The sequence below is a fragment of the Cololabis saira genome, chromosome 19 (genome assembly GCF_033807715.1).
Source record: "Cololabis saira isolate AMF1-May2022 chromosome 19, fColSai1.1, whole genome shotgun sequence".
Classification (NCBI taxonomy): domain Eukaryota; kingdom Metazoa; phylum Chordata; class Actinopteri; order Beloniformes; family Belonidae; genus Cololabis; species Cololabis saira.
The window spans coordinates 15456168-15474383 of NC_084605.1; the positions used below are offsets into that span (position 1 = coordinate 15456168).

Below are 18216 nucleotides of genomic sequence, written 5' to 3' on the forward strand. Positions count from 1 at the left end.
ATAGACCGTAAATTAAAGCTGTAGGCATTATACATATATACATATACAAATACATATACATATTATTATTATTATTATTATTATTATTATTATTATTATTATTATTATTATTATTATTATTATTATTATTATGAAAGACACCAGCTTCTTCTTTTTGTTGACATTTTTGTGTTATTCGGAGCCCCTCTAGCACTGCAGCCCGCAAATGTGCCCTTATGTTTGTGTTCTTATCAGATGGATGAGAGAGTTTGATTGAAGCATTTGTCATGTAAATGCGAGCCGTTTGATGGACGAGCCGGCAGACTTGACAGAGTGCTGGAGGTCGTTTGCCATTGGCGTTCCGCAGGTCACATGGTGTGTCAGGAAGGTGATATGAGGGTGGAAGGCAGTTTTACAGCTTTGACATACTACCTAAGGTTAGGGCAAAGGGAGCACCGATTAATGACTGCTCGGTCTCGATCGGTTGTGAACAAATCACAGGCCCAGGTTCAGGATGAACTCCTACTTAGATTACCCTGTCTGCAACCGGGGAGCAAATATTTTCAGTGCCAAGGCCGGATATCCCAACTTAAACCATGGATACGTGTCGTCCAACTCTTGCGCAACAAGTGATAGTTATGCAGGGGACGGTCGTTTAGTGGCTGCAGCCTCTGCGCCCCTGCAGACTCCGAGCCTTCCTCTGCACCAGCAGACCCACGTCAACCTGGATCTGCAGTTTTCAGCCCCGGGGAACCCCATGTACGGGTCACCTTTGGAGTACGGACATCACCAGTACAGCCTCGTTCCCGACCAGGACCGGAGCTTTATCCACGCACAGGTTTCCCCCATCGGAACAAACATGGCTACATATGCTGCAGGGGAAGGTTGTGGGCCTGGAGTTGCACCGAGCAATCAGTATTTGCATTTTGGCAACGGGGATCAGAGGCAGCAAGACTATCCAGAAAGTGTTTACGCGAGGTTGCCGCCCCAGTGCAAAGATAAGGATTTGGAGCCTGTGGAGGAATCGTCAAAAACCTTCGACTGGATGAAAGTAAAGAGGAATCCTCCAAAAACAGGTTTGTTGTGGCCCAATGATGTGCTGGAGAACCCAGGAGAAGTAGGCTAACGTGCGTAAATACATGCGTAAAAAGTTGGGTAAAAGTAAAAGTTGGGTGTTTTTTTTTTTTGTTAATTCATGTGGTCATTAATTATTTATCTCTTATTTCATCTCTTATCCTCATTATTCAGCTTCACGAATTCCATATTTCTTTCTCCATCATCCATTCATCCATTTGTCCCTGCAGCGCTCGTGTCGGAGTTCGGGGTTCCCGGCCAGCACAACGTGATCCGCACCAACTTCACCACCAAGCAGCTGACGGAGCTGGAGAAGGAGTTCCACTTCAACAAGTACCTGACGCGGGCGCGGCGGGTGGAGGTGGCGGCCAGCCTGGAGCTCAACGAGACGCAGGTGAAGATCTGGTTTCAGAACCGCAGGATGAAGCAGAAGAAGAGGGAGAAGCTCGGACGCGTTTTGGGGAGCAGCCCAGCACTGGCAGAGAGACTCTGCGGCTCCGACTCTCCTCCAAAAGCAAAGGAGACAAAAACTGAACAGTGACTGACTCTAAAAAAAAATATGGCTGTGGAGACCTGACCGGTATTTCACATCTAAATTGCACCATTCCAGATTAAAAACCGTGAAAACGAGTGTGGACTTGTGAGGTATATACAGGGTATGTCTGTCTCAACTGGATGCTGACTAAGCTTTTACAAATGTTCTTATCTATTCTTGTGTTTTTGTCTCTGTATCATAAACCCATGTTTGTGTTGGAGCACTGACCTCCTCAGTGTCATTGTTTGCACTATTTATTTACAGGGTATTTTCCAACGATTCTTTAAATGATTTAGTATAATAAAGTCTATTAAAAAAAAGTGATGTGTTTCTTGTGCATGTAACTCTTTATCAATCCCAAAACAATCATGAAATTATGACATTTGAAGACATTTTTTCTTTTTTTATTAATCTCCAAAAATACTTCTTCCCAAGTCCCCTTGCATAATGTGACAAGAGGAATCTTATACAACACACGGGGTGGTTCAGGGTGACCTTTTCACCTCCAAATACCTCCAGGGGCTCTAAACATGACAACAAACTCCAGGAAGGCAGGTCTCTCCCTTGATTTGTTACCCAAATTATACTTACATGCAGCTGACAACAGTTGAAACCGTATTTCTCATGAGTTAAGTTACAAACCTTTTTTAACACAAATCCATTTTTGTGCTAGAAAAAAGAAAACAAGCGAATCATTCATCATCTCAGTGCCTATTGTGGCTCCCCCTTCAGCCTTTCAGGACCCGGCCACCTTGCTTCCTCTGATGCTAAAGGGGCAGCAGTTTCAATATTTGCTCTGGGTGTTGGGTTTGCACACACAGTTTCTGCCCCAACAGCTCTGGCCTGTCGATGTCCTTCTTCCCAAAGCTGAGGTTCATGCAGAGTTCAGGCACAAATGAATGCAGAGTCAATCTGTCAAGATATCAGAGTGGCTCAGGGTGGTAAAATGTGGGGCCACTGTGCTTTACATGTGTGCAGGTATCGCTTTTAATACTGAGACTAATATGGTTGTTGAGCATTTAGACCATATTCAAGATAGTGCAAACTTGAATCTCTTTAAGGCCAGTGAAAAACAGATTTTTAGGAAAAGGAAATCAGTAGTCATTTGAAATATATCTGTATGAGTATGCAGTTATTTCACAACTGTATCAAAAATTAATGCCATTCCTCGAATAGAAGTTACAGTTGAAATAGCATACAACCCATTCCTGTAAATTAGAAAAGAAGGCTCAGCGATTTGATGTCCTGCATTTCTTTCCAAGTCAAAAGCTTCCTTTTAAATAAGTTGCAAGGCCACAGACTTGTGTGTGGGGGGGTGACAATGGATATAGTGAGATGTGATGTATTCATCAAGAAAATAAAGGGAACAGTGGAGAAAACAAGTGTGGGACTTCATTCCAGGGGTGTGATCCCTGCCATCTCTGTGGGTAATACCTCAGCGCTCCCAGCAGGCTCTCCATCTGGAGGTGTCAGAGTCGCGCTGCAGCAAACACCGGCAAGACAGATGTTCAGCTGGGGGAGAGGAGCAGGATGTTTTTCACCTTCCGATCTGCGTAGTCCTCCTCGCCTTCTGCTGGAGACTGTAACGGCAAGGAGTGGAGAGGAGCGCAACACGGCTAATAAACGTTAAAGGAGGAAAGAAAAGATCCCTTAATGGCCACAAATGTAATCACAAACACCTGACTGCACAAACATGACAACAGTTCATAAATCCAGCACGGATAAGGTCATACGCTCTTCGACATCTTCAGCCGGTTGCACCCCCCCCCCCCCCCCCTGCTCTGTGTTTGAGGTCAGCCCGGTGCTGTTTGTACCCCATGCTGATCGCAGTTGTTGCAGGCTCTTTTACAAGTCTATTGCCAGGCTCACTTCCTCGGGTTTCTACCAGTTCCTCTGTCGCATGTCACTCTGCGGGGGCCCTGGGCTTCAAAGGGAGACTAGATACAGTATTCAAGCCCCAACGGGGGGTCGGTCATCTGACAGATACCACAGAGGGGTGATTTTTATCGGCAGATATCAAAAATGCTTGTTTGTGCAGACTGAGCGCAGAGAGATGTACAATTTGTATTCATGATAAAATCCTAAAATATGTATAAAAGTATGAAATTAGACCATCTCAGATATAGATATTTCATTTCCACATTTCCACCTATTTCTATATATTTTTTACCCCTAGTGAATTTATTATGGTAGGACATTGATTGCATGTGGAAAAACGTGAGTGTTAAAACGGTTTTGTTGAAAAAGGAAATGAAAAAAGTCATAATTCATGTATCCTACTGTTGGTGACTGAATATTCATTTTATACATATTTTAAAGCACTGTGTCAATGTATATGCTTGTTCCTGCGTATAGTGTGTAAAGAGCTTTTGGTTTTATTTGTCAGCCATGAGAGTAAAAAGTGAATATCTTTGGTTTCGGTCGGTTGGACAGTGCGAGACATCTGAAGACGTCACCGTTGGACGTGAGAAATGATGGAGAGCTTCATTCTCCAGTCATAACACTGAGCTCTTCTCTGCTCCTTCAGATATATCTTCGGCTTTATTTAAATATTAAAAGGATTCAAATCAGAACTGACTTTGATATTTTATTTTAGAATTTTTTTTATAAGGAAAAACTATCAGAAGATTAACAGATGATAAAATGAGTTGTTTCTGGTACCTGTTAACATAGACGTGGAGGGTAATCCAACCAACGCCGCATTAAGATACCACGTTTTAATAGGAGGATGAATATTAAATATGCTTTCGTCTGTTTTGTCTGTAACGGAGGCTTTGAGAGGGATGTTAAGTAGGTATGAATGGCACACTCCTTTGTCTTGGCACTGAGCCTCTTTATAAACCAGCCTGCGAGGCTCCTGACAACCATCCCCCATCTGAGTCAGGCTCTATTGGATCTGGAAGCGCCAGCTGACCTGACGCTGCTGTCTCCTGGGTCCCCCTTGCGACTGCATCCTTTCCCCACTCCATCAGCATAGTAACTGAGGGGGACAAGTGACTTGGCCAGGGTTAACGTCTTAATACTCCCTGGGATTGCCTCCAGGATTCAAATGGCTACCTCTAATAGTTTTCCTCCTCTCTGTGCCTGTCAGACCACCATGACTATACACCGTAAGAAAAACACGACCAGCTGAGGAGCAGAGTAACGAAGCAGTGCAATGAAATAATGAGGGGTGGTGAGGAAGAATAGTGCGGCGGTGAGAGGTTTGATGTGGGGATCCAGGGTTTCAGGTGATGCTGCTCTGCCCAGGGCTGATGCTCTGCATGGAGAGCCTGCACACTTGAAATTAAACCGGCTCCTTCCCTTAGAGCCCAGGAGGGGAAAACCAGAACTCAATCAGTGTCACGTCACATGGTTCAAAGCGGCCAATTCGATGCTGCGAGGAGGCTGAGAAATGCAAGGTGACAGTTCATTTTACCAGTGACAGTGTGTCGGTCTCGCTTGCTGCTTTCCCAGTCAATTCCCAGCGAGCAGTGAAGGTTGCTGGAGACAGACAGCAGCTACAGCCCCCCCCCCACCCACCTCCTCCTCTCCTCCTCTTCTTCTTCATCCGCTCTCATCGACCCTGCTCTGCTTTGTATTCCAATTAACTGGACAGGGGGAGAGGCAGCAGTGTGCAGGATTACATGCAAAGGCAGACACATTCTTCTGCCGTCTTCCAAGTCTCTCAATCCTAATAGTGCTGTGCTTCCCTTTTCCCTCTCCTCTCTTCAGCTTATGACAAGGGCCAGTTGTTCCAGAGGGATAATTCATAGATTCTTCTTTAACAACTCCCTCTAGGGACAATGTCTTGGTAATGAAAAATGGGTCCTTCTCACACATTCATACATCACATGTAATAGAGGTGTGTAATCGCTCAGTGGAGTCAACGCACTGCGAGCTGTAACCGCTATCCTTAACAGACACCTCAAATAATGCTGAATTAATATTTTGAAATGGCTCATATATTCTAACATAATACAATTTGAATGATTTTCCATTCAATGCTTTCAGGGCTAACATTGATTTGAGTACAAGCTGAGGTAACTCTCAGAGTCAGTCAATGTGAGGTTGGCTGAAGGTTGTGGATTTAGTGCGACACGTTTGCTCCTCTGTCTTGTGTGTCCTCAATCTATCAGTGGGTTTTCTTTTTTAACTACGCTGCCACCAGAGCCCCCCTACGCCGACACACGTGTTTGATCAATGGGCCGGTTCGGAATACAATGATTCTGAGGAAATCCGAAAAGTAAACCACCTCTTAGTATCTCCTCCAGCAGCACAAACATTTACAACAGACCCTTTAGAATCAGCTCAAACACCAATCTCTTATTTATCGAGGGGCTGGAAAATACCGGGACACGTTTCAATTAGGGGTCCCATGTGAGCAGCAGACTGAGATCTGTTCAACGTAAACAACTTCAGAGTGATTCATGCCAACGCGTTTACACCCTCTGTAAAACTTTTAATGAAATCATTTTTTAATCTTTTCTAATCATTTCCAACTTGAGCCTTTGAAGTAAGAATTTAACTCATTTTCTACAAACAGAGCTTGAAAGACAGGCGTGATTTGTGCTGCTGGACTGCAGAAAGGTCGCAGCCTATCTGGAGAATGCAGTGTGTGTGTGTGTGTGTGTGTGTGTGTGTGTGTGTGTGTGTGTGTGTGTGTGTGTGTGTGTGTGTGTGTTTGCAGGACAGGATGCATATAGTCAAACACACACCCTTCATGCCCCGAGGATCCTCCTGACTCTCTCCTGGCGCTATCAGATCAGAGAGACCCGCTGTCCCTCCCCACACCGCAATGCAAATGAAAAGGAATGCGCTGATAAAAGGCCAGATCCCCGAGATGAGAGGCCAGAAGGAGGACCGAGGCAGCAAATGCTAAAAGGGGGAGAGAGCCTCTCGGGGAGATGAGAGGTGGCAGAGCAGTCAGTGTTGGTAGTAGCGGGAGATCATAGCCTTGCTCCCCCTCAGCGGCGTTTGATACAGGGCTTTTGTCGCTCTTTCAGCGGGGCATTGTTGGGTGGTGTAATCCCCGTCAGATTACAAAGAGCTTCCCTTTTCATATGGGGCTGACCCAGCAGGCAGGTGGCTGCGGCTCTGTGGAGCTGTCAAGGGGAGGGAACCTCTTTTCCAGGGGAGGGGACCCCAGTTCCTCTTACCTTCACAGGGGCTTTTTGCTGGGAGGCCAGTCAGGCTCAGGTCAACGTGGGGACAATCTTGACATGGGATTCAACTCAGCCTGACCCTGCGGCTTCCTGTAGAGGGAGGACAAGGACCCAGACCCTCATGAGACAACGTTTAACACAAAGAACTTAAAAAAAATATTCTTGGATTAGTTTAAAACATGGCTCAAGTGGAAGTGATGCTCTACTGCTTATCTTTTCAATAACGTGTTATTTATTATTATCAAAAAAAAAATCTCCAACAGGTACATTGTTTATGTGAACGCTAGAGAAATTTCGTGTTCCTCCAGTGTCGTCGCTATCCTCGAGCCTGGCGGTGCTGCATTGCTTTCTTTGTGTTGTTTCAGTAATAAAGGATCAATGAACACTATCAGCAGAGCTGCTGCTATCACTGCCTCTCCTGCACATGCCAATTGTGCGTGTAAACGCCTCGTCCAGTTCAGCCCGTTGCTGTTCACCCTCCACTGATAATCTAAAGCATTGATCCCTGCTGCCCTGTCAGAGTCAGCCAGGGCCCGTTTTCGTGGAGGGCATTCATGTGCTTTCTAAAACATCCTTGTTAGGTTTTTCCCACCAAAATCAAACACCGTGGAAGTGGTAGATTTATACCGCAAGTGAGAATTTCTGATACTCAGTTTAACAGGATCGTTCAATACTTAACTACATTGTCAGCTGCATCAATACCAATATTATTTGTCCTTTTTTCCTGGTCTGACATCTTATACATTGGATTTATTTGTTATTATTGTAATATATATATATATATATATATATATATATATATATATATATATATATATATATATATATATATATATATATATGTGAGAAGATATATATATATATATATATATATACATTTTGTTGTTATTTTCAAGACAGGATCAATTAAATTTGAAATGTAGTCAGCAAAAAAGCTCAATTTGGATGAATCCAGTGTATTTAATTACTGTAAAAGAATGGAGGAAATAAACAAAGAAATACTGACTATCTTGGAGTAATTCAAGCAGAATATATATTTAAAAAAAAGAAACTTAAAGATTTATGCAGCCGCAACATTTCCATTTTGATGTTGTTTTCGTTTGTTCTTTTTAAGCATGTAAACACATTTTTAAAACACGCAAAATATATTTGGCTTATTGACCGTTAAGTTTAGTGAAACAGAGTAATCCTAAAACTACTGGAACAAAGTGCAAGTGCATTTTATGTTGTGCACAACATTTCAGATGCAGTTCTTTTGTTGACAGTTACTCACCAAGGGAAGTTGGCTAAACTATTTATCTTCACTGTTTAATTTGATTTTAATTTAATTTGACATAACTAATAAAATTATAAATCATAATTGATGAGTTCTTGTCATTTTTTTTGGTCATATACCCAATAATTCAGAGAATTAAATTTTAGTTACTTTACACAACAGGAAAAATTCAATTCAAAAACAGATCATTAGAAATCAAGCAATTTTTAAGTAGGCTATAATGTGTTTGTTCATGTTAGGAAATGAAAATTGGGACACTGCCATTGTCTATTTTTGCAGTTTGTTTATGTAATCCCGACTGCATGTATTCATTCATTTTCCACACTGGCATAAATCCCGTGTAGGGTCACGGGGGTCTGCTGGAGTCCATCCCAGCTGTCACCCGGTGAAATACACAGCGCCACACAAAAACAAATAACCCCCCACACTCACACTCACACGCAGGCCTGCTGGCAATTCAAAATAACCAGCCAGACTAGCATATTTGTTTGTGGACTGTGGTGAAACCTGTGCAATCACAGCTGTGCTAAGTAACCACCAACCCACCAACCTGAGGTACCGGTAATCCGTTTTTACCCGATTGTCGTGATGTGCAAATATGAAATGTACAATTTTACTGCAGCTACTAATAGTGTGTACAGGAAGGCAGCACCCTCAACTACAAAAAGAAAAAAGACTGCAGGTGCACAACATAAAACGAATATAAGCGTTTTTCTCCTTTATTAAAAAAAGCGATACATATTATACGGAAATCGTAAGTATGTTAAGCAAAATAAATCAACTTCATTTGTAGAGTGACCAAGTAATGAGCGCTATTAGCCGTGTTTGATTAACGATTTTACAACGTTTTTAGAAGGTCCTTGAACTCATCAGCAGGTGGACGCAGAGCTCCTGTAAAATGAACAAAACAAGCTCTTGAATTAGTAGCTGTTTTTATTTAAAACACTTGTGTTGTTAGCAGTTATTAGCAGTCCCTACTTGTAGTTAACAGTAGGCTACACGTGTTTCTAGTCTTTTGTTACCCCTGACTTAACTGCTAAGAAATAATAAAAATAATGAAAAAATAGAGTAATGAAAAAAAGTTTTATTAGCACCTAACCTATTAACATTATTTCGACAAAGTGTGTCAGTTTTAAGTGGTAGTTTTAACTAGTTTTAACCGGTTAACTAGTTTTAAGTGGTTAATTAGTTTTAACCGTTTAACTAGTTTTAAGTGGTTAACTAGTTTTAAGTGGTTAACTAGTTTTAAGTGGTTAACTAGTTTTAAGTGGTTAACTAGTTTTAAGTGGTTAACTAGTTTTAAGCAGTTAATTAGTTTTAACTGGTTAACTAGTTTTAAGTGGTTAAAAAAATATTACAGTTCCCCAATTTACAAAACATAGGCTAATATCATGTGAACAGTTTGTTGTAAAATGCGTTTTAATCTTACCTGTCAAAGAGAACTGCCTTGAAAACACAGGATAGTCGTGAACCGTTGTCTTCAACTTATACATTTAGTCAAATGTATTTTTTCATGTCACCTTTTTAGTTCACGTTGATTTCACTTTGTTTGCCTGATATAGCGCCAATTCACAGCAAAGGTTATATCCCAGTAGTTCACACAGAGAGCAAACATGATCAGTCCAGTCAAGTACAATCCCATTCAGTCCGTTTGTATTCCATTTAAATCCGTTTCAGTGTAATCCTATTTACCATGTTCACTGCAATTAATGTTCCAGATTCAAGATTAACATGAGGCTAATAAGACAAATCTGATTGTATCTAATCTTCATTTTGGATCCTCAGCAAGCTCAAGGCAACTGTGGAGAGGAACAAAACAACATCAAACTAATGAACAGGGAGAACAACCTCCAGGTAACCTGGGAGGTCCATTACTGTGTCTGAACTGTAATACTAGTTTCAGATTACTTTTGATTTCATTTTACCCAAAAAATTCAGTGACAAAGCATTCAAAAATGCAGATATTGGTTTTACTGCAGGTCAACAGATGGCGCTGTAATAAAGTACAATGACTGCAGGTCTGCAGCTAACAACAACAACTTAATATAACTGGCAGAGTAAACGCTGATGGTGGAAGGTGTGGGAGATGGGCCTGTATGAGACCGGTGTGGTGGTTGGTGGTCAATGGCTGTTTTCCTCCATCCCCCCTGCGTTGCCGTGCCTACAAACATTTTAAAGGTATGGTTGGATATTTAACCTGTTTACTCCTTTTATCTCAACGGTTGGATTCCAGCAAGAGAAAAATAACTGATTGTTTTATAGATTTTCTTTAACATGATGTTTGAATCTCATGTGGCGTTGTTAAATTCTTAAAAGACAAAAAAGAGAATGTGGGTTAAAATACACTGTATTGTGTTTGATAGCAATGCATTATGATATTACCGCATTATAGTAAGCAGAGGTGGACAGAGTACTCGACCCCAGTACTTGAGTAAGAGTACAAATACTATTGGTCAAAATTTACTCCGTTACAAGTAAAAGTAGCTCAGTCAAAATATTACTCGAGTAAGAGTAGAAAAGTACTTGCTTTTAAAGGTACGTAAGTATCCAAAAGTAAATGCTTTTAAATTTACTTTAAGTAAAAGTAAGAGTAAGAGTACATTTCTTATTTTCCACATCAGTAAATTACTATATTTTTTCTAAATTAATTTAAGGATCTTTTAACTCTTGTTTCGGAGAATTAACTCTGAAGTTAGCTCCGAGTCCGGCTCATTATCAGACTCAGACGACTCAGCGGATTGTCTTTCTTCTCCTGACGCAGGCGTAGCCATTGTTGCGGCTCTGTCTTGACTTGTTGCGGCTCTGTCTTGACTTGTTGCGGCTCTGTCTTGACAAACGCAGGCTACTTTGGCGGTATCGTTTTGAGGAGGCATGACGTATTTCTGCTTTACGTACATCCCAGTGGAGAGCGTGCACTGTGATAGGTCTCCTCCTTTGACAAAAACAGCTTGTGTCCAATAGGATTTTAGGGAAGAAGAAAAAAGAGCAGACCTGAAAGTAACGAGTACTTTTCAGCCTTCCTAGAAATTTACTCGAGTAAAAGTAAAAATATTTGTCTTGGAAATGTATTCAAGTAAGAGTAATAAGTACCAAAGAAATCTAATACTCAAGTAAAGTACAAATCCTCTGGATATGTACTTAAGTACAGTACTCAAGTAAATTTACTCCGATACTGTCCACCACTGATAGTAAGAAAGAATATTGTTTTATATCTTTGTAAACGTGTTGCTATCTGTTACCCACCAACAGACAAGAAAGAGAGATTCTGGGATTACTTCAGACCGTTCTTCAACCCTGGTCCTCAGAAGCCACTGCCCTGCATGGAAGGTCAATGGTCCACCACTCTGATCCAGGTGTGTCAGAGCAGAGCCACGTCTAAGTCGTGGCCGGTGGGTTGGGAGGATCAGGGTTGAAGAACACTGTTTTAAGTGAAGGACCAAGCTGTACTCTGGACAAACACATGAGTATATGTGAGCTTGTTTTTATCTTGTCTTGTTTTCTAACTTATGGAGGAAAACATTCAGGCATGTAGATGGCATCTTTTTTTAGGGAAAGTATTTGCATTTTCCAACAATAAAAAACCAAACCACACTTTGCACGTATTACAATAGCCTACCTTCATGGTAAAAGACTGTTAAATGTTCTGCACAGTATAAACCCAAGCTTCTGAAGTGTGTTCAATTCAATTCAATTTTATTCAATTCAATTTTATTTATATAGCATCTATTAGAACAGAAGTTGTCTCTAGGATCTTCCCAGAGACCCAGAACATGACCCCCGAGCAATTATTACCAAGGGCGTATAGGTTTGGTCTCAACATTGGTAGGGACGATATAACAGCATAACCTGCATGTTCACTTTTTGCTGGGGACGGGACATTAATAAGACCAAACAGATTAGGTGAACGGGGGTCAGGGCTACATTTGTCACGAATATGAACCTAATTAATTGATAGGCTAAATGATCAATGCAAAATAAATCTGTATTGACTTATACTAACTTTCATGTGTATTGGTTCACCTGATACACGGTTGGATTCAAACCTTCGTTTTCAAAAACTACTAAAGAAACATTTTGAAAACTTCCAGAATATTCCAGGATTTTATTAGCAATTTAAATTGCAATATTTGAACATAACTTAAATTATATTAACATACACAATAAATACAAACTTATTAATAATCTCTTAACTATCCAGAATGCGAAAAAAAAACATTTGTCTTAAGACCACTTAACATTGTCTGTCTAAATAAATACATTGAAATATAACTGAAAAAACAAAAATAAATAAAGTCATCAAATGTGCGTTTGAGGAAAAAAAAAATGGACTGGCAATTCAGTAAGTGAAAAGGGGTAAATGTAAGTCTGAACATAATGAAAATAATTCAATTAATAATGGTAGGGTCAATTCTATCCTTACAACATTTGGGAAGACAATCTAAATTGCCTTTATATCTGAACTCATTATATAATGCAAACAAGGTTGCTTAAAAGTTGGTGGGGACAATTTGAGCCTCCTGAAAAGTTGGTAGTGTTATGTCCCTACCGTCCCTATGCAAACCTACGCCCTTGATTATTACATAAACATAACGTAAACAGTGGCAGGTAAAAACTCCCCTAGTGGGAGAAAAACCTTAAGCCAAACAGCAGGAAAAAACTCCCCTTTAGGAGGGAAGAAACCTGGACCAGGACCTGGATCATAAGGGGGGGCCCTCCTGCTGGAGACCAGCTGTGTTACCAGTGTGGTGAAGCATCAGCACAATAGCAGCATATTTACAGTTGGTGGGGATTCTCAGGTTGTTTAAGGACACTTCAGCAGACTTGAGGCTGCGTGGAATTAGGTTAGAACGAGTTTTGGAAATCACTGATTCTGTAGTTCAACAGAAACGTCTGTACAGATTTGATTTTATTTATTTATTCACAATTAGTGTTGTTGGGCTCCCGAATCTTCAAAGGCAGTCCTGATGATTGTAAACTTGGCTTGTTCTGCAGCATTTAAAGTCAGAGATGTTTTCTCATGTGAGTCAAACTCAGCAGCCACATTTGTGAAACCCAACTGCAGAGGAAGCTGTCATCTGTGCACCTGCTCCTCCCCGTTTTGTGCAAATCTAGATGCATGCACGGAAGTAAGTTTCTAGTGCAAAAGGGCACAGGTGGCTGGAAACCATGCCAGTTGGTCTGTGAACGCGTGTGTGGGGGTGTTTGTCAAGCTCTTGCTGTTTTTATCATGGAGCTGTAGCAGCATGACAGCGGCTGGATGTACATAGGCTGCCTGTTCAAGAAAAAGGTCAACAGAAAAAGAAAACCGTGTTGGGCAGGTCAAAGCCAAGGATGGGGACAATCCCAAACGACATCAGGAGGCTCTTGGATGGTAATGTCTTTATTTTTTTCAGTATTTCTTAAATCATTTAATCATAAAACAGAACAACTGTGGAGCTACATTGCAGGGAAGCATATTTATTTCACAAATAGAATCTGAAATGTAGCTGCGTTATCATCCTCAGTCTATGTCCTGTGTAGCATTTGGAAGTGTCTTTTCTAAAACAAGGTATTGTGCACTTTTACAGAGAGGCACATATGTTTCAGTAAATGCCATGGCAGCACCAGAGCAGTTACCACATTTGCATGCACTGTCAGGCCAATGAATACGGCCTTTAAAAGAACATTTGCATGTACTGGTTTATTTGTGTAACATAGTGTTGAGGACATGAAGTCATTGAATCAGATAAGCGACGTGGACCAACCTGTTTTGTCTTCGGGATCATAATGGCGAGTCTCCTAGGTTTATTACTAGGTCTTCATATCAAGAAAATACAAATCTTTGCTTTCTATAGCTTTGTATATTTTGTTTTTCTTTATTGGAGTTCAAACCATACGAACATTAGCTTTATAAATCAGTGTCGTGGTGAGATAAGGAGTAAAGGCAGGAAACCAGTGATCATAACCGAACCAACCAACAAATGAAGCAAAGGCTAGGCTCTATTGACACTTTTAATTTGAAATGACTGATAATGTCTGAATCATGTGTACTATACTGCCGAAATTACATCTTTTGAAAAGAGATGTGCCAACGTTGAACCTTTTGAAAATAAATCAGAATCAAATCGTCATACCTGCTGTAGAAACAAGTTATGTTTATGGTTGTTCTGTTTAACCTAATTTTATTGGAGATATACAGTCATGCCCTGAAGTCTTAACCATCTTTAGTCCTGTTGTTTTTATCAATCTTTTCACGGCATCTCTCTTTATTTTCCAGTTTCTTAAAGATACAAACAGAAAACACAGGAATCCTTCTCTCCTAAACATAAACACAATAGACTCCTAATTAATATCAGTGCAAACGTTTCGCCTCTTTCTCAGCATCGTGGGGCTTTAGTTTGTCTACATATTACACGAGGCCAACCGATCTAGGCTTTCTGTTATGGGTGATTTGGTTATCGTAAAGTTATGAATAGGTATACCTCTATTATTATCATTGCATTTTCAGTTTATATCTTAATAAAGAGACTGAAAAATGCATATAGATAGTCCAACAAAACAGTAAAACTAGGGATGCTTAAGACTTCAGCGCAGCGCTGTACATGTATCTGTGTTCATCTCATGAACAAACGTAATTTATCACATTCAAAACAGAAGCACTTAACCATTTTTCTCCTTGCTTGGTTGTTTTAGGTTTATTTGTGTTCCTCAATTAGCACTCAGCTTAAAGAGTGGAGGTTTTTTCCAGAACCTGCAGAGTCTTGAATGCCCTGTCCTCTATGCTTCTGCACCCCTCAGATTGCGAGCTGTTTGTATCTGACCTCCTCCAAGATGAGAATCTGAGTGAGACTGCTGAGGAGACTCGGCAGGTCCTGCTGTATAACTTCAGAGTCTTCCATACCAGGCAGGCCTTTACTTTTCCATGCACGATTCAATCAGAGGCACAGAAATGTTTCTGCTGAGATGGCACTGTAGCTATAACTGTACAGTGAAGGCGTAATTGCTTTAGTAAACACAGTTTGCAGAATTATATTTATGTGATATATATTTATATGAACGTATTGGGGGCTAATAGTGTCACCTTAAAGGCGTCACTGTTCATCCTGTGTATCATTATTAATTAAGTCCCTATTGTATAAGTGTCATGGAATAATCTTTTCTCGGTTCAAAGACTTCAGTCTAAATGAGAGTTAATGGCAGAGCACAAGCAGCAGTACACAGACACAAGTGAAACTCTTGCAAGAAGTGTGATAGTTTACACCGGAAACTAGTGTTGGGTGCACTGCTAGATTTAAAACCTGTGGTTTGTGTGGTCTGAACACGAAAGCTAAGCTGTATGAAAAGTGAAAGAGCAGAAAATATATGACTTCAGTGCAAAAGATTTTAATTTGTGCTTCTTTTCTTCTTTTTTTTCTTTTGATCTTACAGAAATCCTCAGGAGTTCCCCTCACGATGTACGTAAAATGTCTTTTGATCGTCACCGTTAAAGTATCATGTTGTGTCAGTGCAGCACTGTTTCATCTGTGGCAGGTTTATCATGTGCTGCACGACGCCCTTCAAGTATTGTCTTACTTGATCCACTCACTGTCATTTGCTCGATCTCTCTCTATTTTATACGTATTCACTCAAACATACGCACGCTCAGTGGATATCAGGGATGAAGACGGTTCTGACGACAACCGCAGTTCCAGTCTGGGTCGATCTGCCCCTTCAGATGACGCGTCTGTAGCCTCTGACTACCAGGAGGATGGAGTCCCTGAGTGTAAGTTAACAGTCCTGATTCTGACGCACTCTGTGTGCTTATGTGTATCTGTCGTTTTGAGGGTATTTACACAAGCCAACGTGCGTTTTCTTTATTATAGCTGTTAGAAAAACAAAAAATCTAAGTAGAAACATCAGTCAAGACGCTATAGTTTTATGAAACACTGGGCATGTCTCTATTATCTTCATGAACACGTGTTTCTGCCAAAAGCCTCAATTCTGCATCAACAAAGGAAAAGGAGGAGTCACTGAGAAGATAATGCTGTAAAGACAAAAAAAACACATCGTTTTTTCACAACATCGTTACTGGCAAAGCCTCGCCACAGGAAGAGCAGGTGGACCATTTTTCTGAATATTGTTGCACATACTCTTAATTTGGGGGGGAAAGGGAAAACGGGCACCAGCAGGGACATTTCTCCTCCCAGCATCCTACCTCTCTGCCGGTGACATAAGTGGCTCCTCCTCTCCCTCCTCTGCCCCCTGGCCAGCATGCAGGTATCTGGATACTGGAGACCTTAACGGTGACCTAGAGCTCCCTCCAGTGGCAGATCCTCAGCCCGTCTCGTCATCTGCTTCTCTGAGCTGCCTGTGCGTGGATTGTGGGAAGCAAGGAGGCAGCCCACACAGAGAGGAGGCTTTGTAGCTGCAGGCTAATGCAGTGATTTATTGACCCAGAGCCCTTCTATTCTTTCACAATCGGGTTTGAAATACAACACTGTACCTGAGGGGCCATGTGTGTTCCATCCCGCTCTCCCTTTGTCAATCTTTCTTTCTATCTCCTTTTCTCTGCATTGCCTCCGTCCCATTCAGACCTTTAGTATTTTCGGACTCTATGTGCCAACTAATAGCCCTTGACGCGACAAATGCCGCAGGTGGGCATTACAGACTCGGCCGCCTCAGGTGCCCGTCTCTACGTGGTTTGTTTTCAGTTCCTCTTGTAAGGGTAAAGCAGAACACCTGTGGAATTTACCTAAAAAGAAATACATGAGTGGTTTGAAGACGGCAGTGGTTAATAATAATAATAATAATAATAGAATAGAGTCGAGCCTGATCCTTCACTTGGAAGTAGCTTGACGTGCTGCCAAGATTAGAAAAACTGCTGCTTTTCTCTGCAAGTTCAGAGAAATAGATGCAAAATGGCAGATGGTGTGAAGAGGGGCCACAATAAGACATAGTGATTATTTGTTTTAAATTTCAGAGTAAATAAGGTGAGATTTCCTCTTTGAAACAGACAAAAATCCCCTCCGCCCCCCAAAAGAGGAAAAGGCTAAAAAATGTTCCTCGGGGCTGTACTGATTATACACCCAACTACAAATTTTGCCGTCTGTTGTTGTGTTAAATGATGGCTGTTGAAGCTCCCACACAGTGTCTGTGTTAATAAGTGCTATTGTCTGTGTTAAATGTGAGAAATATCCAATTATGCCCCACAATCTATTTCTTCCTCCGCTTGTATTTTCCTCTGAATATTTAAAACTGATGCCCTTCAATGCTAAATAACTACATTTTAAAACAACTCCACTCTTTTTTTTTTTTTTTTTTTTGTACAGTTGGATCAATAATCATGACATTTGACTTTGTAAGAAAAATATATGGCTTGCAGCGCTGCGTGTTATTGCTCGGGGACTGCAACCATGTTAGTGTGGTGAAAGGCTTGCGTCCTTTCTCAAAGGGCACTTAGAGTTAATAGTTCATTCTCTGTTCACTGCCGGTTGAAAGAAATGGCTCACACTTTTCTGCTGGCGGTGTGTTACATAGGAAGAGGGGCTGCCCCTGGAAAATAATGGCATCCGTGGTTAATGAAATCAGTGACATTTTTGGAGGAACACTTATCCGCGATGGCAGTTTTGAGGTTATTTAAATTTTGAAAAGCTTCTTCTTCTCTGGCAACATTCAGTAGAGTTTGTGATTTAGATCACAGGATTTGGCTCCAAGGGGAGTGTTGAAAATCTAATCTTTGTTGTTATAATTATTTTATCGGATCCTACTGTACACAAAAGAGACTTTGTGACTTGGAGAATGTATGAGCCGTGGTAATCGACTGCCTGCCTTCGCCGCTCCGCGTTCCCTAACCAGAGAGTGAGTGAGTGTGAGCTCGATGGGCGCTTTTACACGCAGGAGGAGCCTACGCCGTTTGATTAGATGCGAAAGGCCTGTTGTCTTCAGCGGACTGGGTGACACCAGATTTGTTTTGGCTGACAGGAACAGATGGAGCCTCCATTGTTAGCCTGGGTGTCTGCATGGTAATGTGAACTGAGTTTCACCCGCCGACCGCACCGGTGACCCGACCGCGCCTGCAGCCTCACCCCAGCTCCGTCTACCCTCCACCTCTGCATGCTATTTGGGGTTTGCACACATTTTTTAGGATTTTCTCCCCCCCCTCACTCCCACCATCACACAATCATGCCATTCCAGTACATTATGCACACATTAACATAGGCACAAATTTCTCCCTCCGGCGTACAAAACCT

At 41.4% G+C, this 18216-nt stretch overlaps 2 protein-coding genes across 2 annotated transcripts in view; both read left to right on the forward strand.

Annotated features, from left to right (window-relative positions):
• Window positions 1–98: 98 nt before the first annotated feature.
• Window positions 99–1861, forward strand: hoxb1b (homeobox B1b). Its single transcript, XM_061707910.1, has 2 exons — window positions 99–1055; window positions 1284–1861. Exons 1-2 carry the CDS (start codon window positions 494–496, stop codon window positions 1592–1594), a joined length of 873 nt encoding a protein of 290 aa, XP_061563894.1. The 5' UTR covers window positions 99–493; the 3' UTR covers window positions 1595–1861.
• An 11301-nt stretch (window positions 1862–13162) lies between these two features.
• The window catches only part of skap1 (src kinase associated phosphoprotein 1), a 31438-nt gene continuing 26384 nt past the window's right edge, over window positions 13163–18216 (forward strand). Inside the window, exons 1-4 of the mRNA XM_061708684.1 lie at window positions 13163–13379; window positions 14786–14891; window positions 15416–15441; window positions 15633–15749. Coding sequence (XP_061564668.1) covers window positions 13340–13379; window positions 14786–14891; window positions 15416–15441; window positions 15633–15749 — 289 coding nt within the window. The 5' untranslated portion in view covers window positions 13163–13339. The remainder of the gene's footprint in view (window positions 13380–14785; window positions 14892–15415; window positions 15442–15632; window positions 15750–18216) is intronic.

What these genes read in the sequence shown, in the direction of transcription:
- hoxb1b (XM_061707910.1), top strand. Translation starts at nt 494, where the DNA reads ATGAACTCCTACTTAGATTACCCTGTCTGCAACCGGGGAGCAAATATT. An exon ending in GAGGAATCCTCCAAAAACAG is followed by an intron (nt 1,056 to 1,283) that starts GTTTGTTGTGGC and finishes TTGTCCCTGCAG; the next exon opens with CGCTCGTGTCGGAGTTCGGG.